A 9,037-nucleotide genomic window follows, 5' to 3' on the forward strand; every position below is an offset into this window, starting at 1 on the left:
CTCAAAAAAAAATTGACCTATATCTACCATTGTTCAAGCAGATTGTTCGCCCAACTTACAAAACCCACTTTCATAATCCAAAAAATCCTCTTTCACAGTCTAAAACAAGAATGGAAATCATGCATACACATACCTCAAAAATAATATGAGACTGCCATGGGTAAAATCCTCACCGCCCATGAACACCCACAAATTCTCTAAAAAAACCAACCCACCCATGAACATTGCACACTACAATTACACAAAACAATCTCACATTAGCCCCTCACATTATAGAAAGTTTGCAAAGAATAGTCCCATTGCATGAAACAATGACCCAAAATAGAGGTTTTTATAAAAAACACTTACATTGAACAAGGTTTCTATACAAAAGGCCACCCAATTTCATATCTCGACCTTTTATGACACGCATGACCATAGTATATATGCTTCCACGTCCATGAGCTCAAAGCTCAGCCTTGGACAACCTGGAGAACATGCAAGAAGCATTGGGTTTTACAAACCACAAAAGGCTATAGGTGTCATGTTTTTCTTTTGGTCACCAAAATGGTGACACTTCAAATAATTTCGCTATTTTAAAATTATCATTACCATCCACCCCTACACGAAGAAATAACTCCATTGTCTGTTGCTTTTAAAATTTCGTTGGCATTCCCTGGCCGGCTCCAATGGTGTCTATGTCCCCCATGTTTTCTCATAATAAATACTCGTCTTACCCCATCTTGTCATCTGCTGGCCTCCACATAAGATGGTATTCCATGTTATGATAGGTATTATCATGCCATGGTCATGTTGTTTTGTGTGGAAAATAACAAGAACCAATTAAAAACAAAGGCCCATTTTTAAAACAATGATTATTTCCTAAACTCTTTAATTGCAAACAATCATTTAATTCCATTTAAAAGCAATTATTAGTTTCGTAAACTCTTTAATTATCAACAATCACTTAAATTACAAACAAACCTTAACACAGTATAGATTCATTAGAATATACCTCTCACGAGCTCTTAATCGCAACCCTTGGATAAGGAGAAAGTATGGCCGTTGGATTTAGGGCGATTTGGTGACAGGGTATCATATTTCTATTCTCCTTTTGAATTGAATGATAGTAGTTTTGTCGACTTTGATGCAATTTTCGTTGAAATAACTTACACATCCAATGCATAGTCGAACGATATTTTGGATTGTTTGAACCAGTGAACAGATTTCGAGAAACGTGCTTGACTCATGGTTCAACTACGGATTGTTTCCAGGCGCACAGATTTGGTAAAACGTGCTTGACTCATTGAAGTATGCCTTAATTCATAAATATATTTGAATGACGTATACCTTAGTTGAATATCATGAACAGATTTTTTGAGAGACATTCAAGATGAGTAAATTGTTTGAGGGTTTATTTGATTTAGGTACCTTGAATATATTTTACAAATTCTAACTGTTACTATTATAAATAGTTGTTCTCATTCTCATTTGTGAACTACATTACGTTTTGATTTAAACAATACATTGTAAAGTTTTACTTGCTTCTCAATGGCTCCTCCACCTACAATTGCAATTCCCCAGGTTTCTGAACAAGAAGCCCAGATCGAGAAGCTAAAACTGTATGACATAATGCTCGGCGCAGCTAAGCCCATGGCTCTCAGAGCTGTTGTTTTGCTGAATATTCCGGACATAATTGCTGAGGCGTCAGGCTCTCTTACCCTAGAAGAAATCGCTGGTAGTATTTCAGCATCTACTGATAGCACACCTCACATAGAATATCTGTTTCGTCTTCTGAGACTTCTAGCCTCCCAGGAAGTCTTTATTGAGATCCCACACCAGGAGGACTTCAGGCAGACTAAATATGGCCTTACAGGCCTTTCTAAATTACTTGTTAAGGAATCAAGAAAAGGAGGTGTGTCAGTGCAAAACTATGTTCCATATTTGTTGGCATTCAACAATGATAGTACCCTCAAGGGATGGCTTCATCTGCATGAGTCTGTGTTAGAAGGCCGCGGTGCCTTCGATAAGGCTTTTGGTATGAGTTTTTGGGACTACGTTGCAAAGAATCCTGAAACAAACAAGACATTCAACGAGGCCATGTCTTGTGACAGTCGTGCTGTCATGTCTAGTGTTGTGAAGATTTATGAGGAGGGATTTAAGAAGATAAATTCTTTGGTTGATGTTGGGGGAGGTTTGGGCTCTGCCTTGTCCAATATTGTGGAGAATTACAAACACATCAGAGGAATTAATTTTGACTTGCCTCATGTCATTGCTTCTGCACCTCCGGTCGCTGGTAAGGTTGATCTTGCTCAGTTTAAGTTTTTAAATGGATGAACAGTTTTATAAGAGTAGATGTGCTATTCTCAAGAACCTACTAACTCTGTACGCTTAACTAGTCTTAGGTCGTTTTAGTTTTGTTTTAATTACAAAATTAATAATCTTTTTTATATAAATGTGTGAATTTTAAAATTTGTAATAAATTGTTCTTTTTTCATGTGTATTAACACATATAATTATGAAAAATTATTGTTCATTAATATAATATTGTGTGTATCAAAATGATAGTAAGCTGATATGGTCTAGTTTTCAACATTATATGAGTACAATAAGCTAATATGGGTTGGTGTTTAACATTGTAGGTGTACAACATGTGAGTGGCAATATGTTTGAGCATATTCCATCAGCTGATGCAATCTTGATGAAGGTATATAATCTTAGGCTATATTTGTGTCAAATATATGATTTTTAAAGGGTAATTTAAATTCAATTGAAAATGTTATTGCAGTGGGTTTTGCACGATTGGAATGATGATGACTGTGTCAGAGTGTTGAAAAGGTGTTATGAGGCTATACCAAAAAAAGGAAAAGTCATAATCGTTGATGCCCTTATTGTTGAAGGGAAAAGAGAGGAAGATAACAAAGAAGAACTTCAAAGGGGTGTGGGACTAGAATTTGATATGGGAATGATGCTATTTTGTACTGGTGGAAAGGAGCGATCAGAGATGGAATTTAAACAAATTATTAGCAAAGCTGGTTTCAAAAGCTACACCATCTTCAAATTGCCATCTATTCAAACCATTATTGAAGTTTCCAAAATCTAAATAAGTATAGTTCAATATTTAAGGTTTTGATCAAAACTATATTATTATTATATAAATAAATTACCATCATCACTTCAAGGAATCATAAATTCCTCACTTTTTTAGGGGAGAGACAATTAGTAGTTCTTAGAACTCTTTGGATTGGTTTAGTTTCAAACTATCTTGAGTCACTTGATCTTTCATTATTGTTTCTCTTCTTCAATTGTTATGTGAGTGTTCTTGGTTGCTTCTAGTCCATGGGTTATTTGTTATATGATGGTCATTATAGTTATACTTTTTATTAGGTTTGTATAAGGTTTGGGGCCTTTCAAAACCTCTTTTTATTTTTAATAAAAAAAGTTTTTTAGTTGTGCATTTATATATTCCCATATGTTTAGTATAGTCATACTCAACTTTTCAAATTTTTATTGAAAATTTATCATATGATATTTTTTTGTTAAAAAAAGGTAATAGCACAATAGTATGTTTTACTTTGTTGTTTAAATGAAATGTTCTACTTAATATTTAAAACTATATTTTTACTTTCATAGAATTGATAATAATTTTAAGATAATATCCACTAATAAATTTTGAGATATATTTGTTTGTGTATATATATCTATATGTCAGCTGTGGCCAAAGGTGTAACTCCTGTTATCTTAAAATCAAAATAAAAAATAATTACAAAACTAAAATTGAACTCAAATCATGCAGTTAATCAGATACGACATGCCAGAGGAAAATTCATAAATCTGTTCAACCTTGACGTGAGAAAACAAATCACCATATTATCCTATAAACCAACCAAAAGTTCCCTAGAAATTTTGGTCAAGCCCTTCACCAACGCCTATTTCACAGACATCCTCTTAGCAGCCGCTAGATCAAAGATCCTTGCAATGAGGGCGAAATCCGGGAAAACCTCCATTTCGTTTATCTCTTCCATGATTGGCTGTTTCACCCTGTCAGGAAACTTCCCTGATGAGGTCCGCCCCATAATCTGAATGGCATTATTGTAAAAGGTCTGAAACACAATACCATCATGGACGTGGCCATCGCTCCACAATGCCTTCCCAATCACCTGCACAAATGGATTCACAGTCTCCGCCTTGTCATTGGTTTTGAATAAGTGATTTAGATGAGTATCTAAATCTTCCTCAGGACACAAGAATACCACGCGAAACATCGACTCCATAGTGTTAGAATGTTCTAGATGTTCTGGTAATTTCTATCAGATTAGGAACTTTCTATATAGGTCAGTTCATTCTAGAATCTTCTATTTTGTATCCAAAGACGTCTATATAAGAGGCTCATGTAAATAATTGGAATAGAAGCGATGTGAATGAATTTGATTATTGTGCAGCAGCACACAAACATCTTATTTTACTGTTTTCATTTATTTGTCTCTGCCCACTGACAAAGTGGTATCAGAGCACAGGTGCGAAGCCCACATTAGAGCTAGGGCAATATTGTGAAGCCCATATCCGTGTGCAGAGGAGGTTGCACATGTTAATTTAAATGAGTAGAGAAATAATATAATAATGAATATAAAATAATAGAAAGAAAATAGCACGAAATGCGATACGAATTACAGTGGTTCATTATACAGGCTGTGTCTACTTTCAAAGAGGGAATACACTTCTATTAATTGATAATAAATACATGACTGTACACATCTATTTATACATTCACACTCAGCTGTGAAACCGAGAGTTAAGAGAAGGCAAATGGTCATGTGACCATTGGGCTTCGCATTCCTAACAATCTCCCCCATGAAGGCCAACTAGTACAGTGTGATAGCCCTGCTTCTATTTTAGATCTCATATTGCAACCAGGCCCATTGAAGATTTTAACTTCGCCAAACTTTGTTCATGAACATTACGGATATACCTTCTCCAACTCAAATCGGGCTTAAAAATATCCTTGCCTACTACTCTTTTAGGCACAAACTTGTACATTAATTCACAATGAGGAATACCATGTTCAGCAAGTTCAAACTTACAATAAAAAACACCACTCATTCCTTCATCTTCATACACTTATTAACCAATTCCCTAGCTTAGAGGTTTCTGTTAGCTTTAGTATTTGCCACTATTTGATTCAAACGGTGTATTTCATCCTAAGAAGCAGATGAGGCTTTCTCCACACCTTCAACTTCCTTGTCTCCAACATCAAGCTACTCGACAACCTCTTGGTGAAGTGCCATCTCTCCATCTTCCCTAGTTGCCGCAACATCTCTCTTTGTCACATCCCCTTCAACTTCTGACTTAGGCCTAACGAATGACAAAACAATTTTGTGATTTTTATCAATTAACTCCTCCGGATTCTCAGCATTGCTCTCCTGCACTGCCTTTAAGGATCACTCACCAACTTCACTACCAGTAGTTTGTCGTGGCATAGGATCATCGATTGGTTAAAAACAGAGCAATTTTCCCAATGAATTCAGGTCCACATTAGACATTGTCTCCACCGTGGGATACTCCAAGACAAAAAAGTCATGACAAGATTTCTTGCAAACCTTACCAACATCACTTGATGATTTGGAACCTTGCAGAGGTCTCAGTTGCAAACCAAAACTATTTGGGGAGCTGGAGATTGTAATATCTTGTGCAACCTTGAGCTAGGTGCTCTCAACAGCCTCCTTGAGCTCTATAATCCCTACACTCCTAGGATCTCAAATCACTAGGAACCCCAAATCCTCCTCCATCAACTCTTGCCATTACTTCTCTAGCAAGGTATCTGACATAGATACAAGGTTTTCAGACCTTTTCTTCTCCTCCCAATCTACAATGGCCTCTTGTGGTTTCTTTTTATTGAAGAGAATCTTCTCTATCAACAAGAGATGCATGTCTGTGAGGAAAGAGTCTTTTGTCAAGTTCTGATGGGCCTTCCCATCACTTTCCTCTGCCTTAATTAAGGTCTCTTCAAAAAACTCCCATTCTTTCTTGAAGATGTCTTTTTCCAAATTTAATGACATAGAACCTCCAATTTTTGTTGCATACAAATCAATTGGTCTATGAGTAAGAAAATATCTTCCTTTAGCCTCACAAATTTGTCCTCTTGGTGTCTTTCAACATCATACATCCCATCTTCTTCAATTTCATCTTTACTCACCTCAACATCCTCTTTTTCAACCAAAACCTCCTCATTTTTCTAACAATCCCATCAATGTGCATGGTCGATTCTTTCAGTTTTCGCTAGACGAAAATTGCTCTTTGCCAAATCTAAATTGTCAAGAAATTCTTCAATAATAAAATGAGCCTCATCATCTTCCTCCATATTTTCTCAATCACTCACCAAGCTTTGATACCAATCATTAAGTTAAATAAGCAAACAAAACAAATAATAATGAATATAAAACAACAGAAAGAAAATAACATGACATGAGACACGAATTATAGTGGTTAACCATAAAGGCTAGGTCCACCCTCAAGTAGGGAATACACTTCTATTAATCTAATGCAGGAGAATCCTTGGTTCTTGGCAATATTGCATCAACCAAAAATATTTCTTTTCAGTTTGTTTTTTGTTTTCTAGTTAAAGCATTTTTTTTCTACATTTTCTTGCATATACTCACCGGATCTTGCAGAGCTAGATTTTGCTTGTGAACATGATTATTTTCCTTATTCTTGAGCCACAGGATGTATGGATCATTTTCCAGAAAGTTATCGCTTCTAGATTCTAAGACAATTTTCTAGCTTAGAACATCGGAACCGCTTGGACCTATTTTTCTATTGGTGAATCTTCCAGATCCTTTTTGTAGCTTGTGGAGCCCCAATTCTTTGATTCCAATGTCCCTTGGTTTGTGGTTGACCTTCCCTTTCATCCGTACTTCTTTCTTTGGATTTTCCGGACGATTCTCTTGCACGGAGACCAACTTGGTGGTTTACACATTTCGTCATGTTCATCTTTATTTGATTCTTCTTGGAATGACCGGATTCCTCTAGACCATATAAATAAATGTAATTAAGCATCATAATTCATTGAAGAGAATATAAAAGACATATCTTGAGATTTAGAGGTCTGGAGTCGATCGATCCTTTAATTAAAGCATGTATGTAGTAGGCCAGTGAGCCGAATCTTGTAATCCGGATATTACCGGTTATTTGTAATTAGTTTTCATGATCTAATTCATTCAATTCTGCATTGCCTCCATCATATCCTCTTGTTTCTATTATGTTTACTATTGCTACCCGGTCCAGATTAATTTCTTTGAGGTTCCTCCTAACCGGTGACTACACCAAGTGTCATCAGTGTGAGATTTTGTTCTGGAGATTGTGTTGTCCTAAAGATTTTGTTGTAGGGTAGTAGCAGATTGTGGATCCGACCTGTAGCTATAGAGGATTGGCATGAAAATGGTGTGAAGAGAAAATAAGAATGGTGGAGCGCATGGGAATGCAGACCCTACTATGATGGAAATGTTAAGAGGAATTACAACGCAGTTGGAAGCTATTGAGACAACCTAGAGAAGTGGCCAACATATTGAAGATGTGAGGAAAGATGAAGAAGAAGAAGAAGAAGAAGAAGAAGCACCGATAGAACAAGTAGCAAACCCACCAGCAAACAATTTGGATGAAGAGAGGTTCTTGAGGGTTTTGAGTAGAGAAAATACCAAAACATATTTTACCCCATCAGAGTATGATGGTAAATTGGATTCAGAAGAATTAATGGATTGGATCTTGGAGATGGAGAAGTATTTTGATTTTAAGAACACCATAGAAGACAAAAAGGTGAAATATGCCTGCACTTGGTTGAAAGGTCATGCATCTCTTTGGTGGGAGTATTCGCAGGTTGATAGACAGAGAAGGGGTAAAGAGAAGATCAAATCATGGGAGCAGATGGTGGCTAAGTTAAAACCAAAGTTTTTGCCAGTTCATTATCAAGTGAATCTGTTCAGGAAGTTACATAACTTGAAGCAGAAAGAATCAAGTGTGAAGGAGTTTACAAGTTGAATATTGGATCCAGACATGTCGATGATGAAGTTGGACAAGTTGAAAGATATTTGAATGGATTACGGATGTCTATACAGGATGAACTTAGTTTGATCAAGTTGCAAAGTGTTGAAGAAGCTTACTAATATGTCTTGAAAGCAAAAGAAAAGTTAAACAAAAGACATGAGTAGAGATAGAGAGGTAGAGGTGGAAGGTTTTCTGGAAGAGGATTTCAAGGAGGAAGGGGAACCTTTACAAATCAGAACAAGGACAAGGAAGTAAGCAAGGAGGGTAGTTCATACCATAAGGATGACGTGAATTTCTACCAGAGAAGAGAACCTAATGGTTACTAGAATGAGGGTTTTGGAAAAGATGAGAGAAGACAAGAAAAGAGAGTGTTTAGAGGAACTTGCTTTAAGTCTGGATGAGAAGGATATCATTCTTTTTAATGTAAGAAGGTAGAGAACACTAGGAGAACAACATTGGTAAAAGAAAGCCCCACCGGATTAGCTAACAAACTGGAGGATGGAGAATTGTTGATGATGAGGAGAGCTTTGTGTCATACCAGAGAGGATGAAGAGCCCTTGCAGAGGAGAAATTTGTTCAAGACTAGATGTAAGGTATCCAGTAAGTGTTGCAAAGTAGTTATTGATAGTGGTAGTTTGGATAATCTTGTTTTTGAAGAAATGGTGAATAAATTGAAGTTGGAAAGATTGAAACACCCTAAGCCTTATCAGATAGTATGGATTCAAGATGATCATAAGTTGCTAGTGAGAGAGCAATGCTTGGTGAAATTGAAAATTATGAATTATCATGATGAAGTTTTGTGTGATATTATGCCTATGGATATTTGTCACATTTTGTTGGGTAGACCTTGGCAGTTCACTAGATAGGCAATATATGATGGAAGGAATAACATATATACTATTGTAGCAAATGAAATGAAACAATCCTTGTCACCCTTGGAGGAGCCCCTGAAGAGTGAAGTCTATACAAATGCTAGAATCTATTTGGTGGATAGAAGGAAACTCCTAGATGGAATGAGACA

The 9,037-nt window shown here is 36.3% G+C and overlaps 1 protein-coding gene across 1 annotated transcript; it reads left to right on the top strand.

Moving 5' to 3' along the window:
- The first annotated feature begins 1,499 nt into the window (after positions 1-1,499).
- On the top strand, positions 1,500-3,436 carry LOC131067904 ((R,S)-reticuline 7-O-methyltransferase). Its single transcript, XM_058003068.2, has 3 exons — positions 1,500-2,275; positions 2,622-2,686; positions 2,768-3,436. The coding sequence occupies exons 1-3, from the start codon at positions 1,531-1,533 to the stop codon at positions 3,080-3,082; spliced, it is 1,125 nt and encodes a 374-aa protein (XP_057859051.2). The 5' UTR covers positions 1,500-1,530; the 3' UTR covers positions 3,083-3,436.
- The last annotated feature ends 5,601 nt before the right edge of the window (positions 3,437-9,037 follow it).

The sequence above is a fragment of the Cryptomeria japonica genome, chromosome 6 (assembly GCF_030272615.1).
Source record: "Cryptomeria japonica chromosome 6, Sugi_1.0, whole genome shotgun sequence".
Classification (NCBI taxonomy): domain Eukaryota; kingdom Viridiplantae; phylum Streptophyta; class Pinopsida; order Cupressales; family Cupressaceae; genus Cryptomeria; species Cryptomeria japonica.

Excerpts from the sequence above, each read along its gene's own strand:
- LOC131067904 (XM_058003068.2), top strand. The coding sequence starts at position 1,531 with ATGGCTCCTCCACCTACAATTGCAATTCCCCAGGTTTCTGAACAAGAA. Across the intron at positions 2,276-2,621 it reads TTCTGCACCTCCGGTCGCTG|GTGTACAACATGTGAGTGGC; the intron begins GTAAGGTTGATC and ends TTAACATTGTAG. Across the intron at positions 2,687-2,767 it reads CTGATGCAATCTTGATGAAG|TGGGTTTTGCACGATTGGAA; the intron begins GTATATAATCTT and ends ATGTTATTGCAG.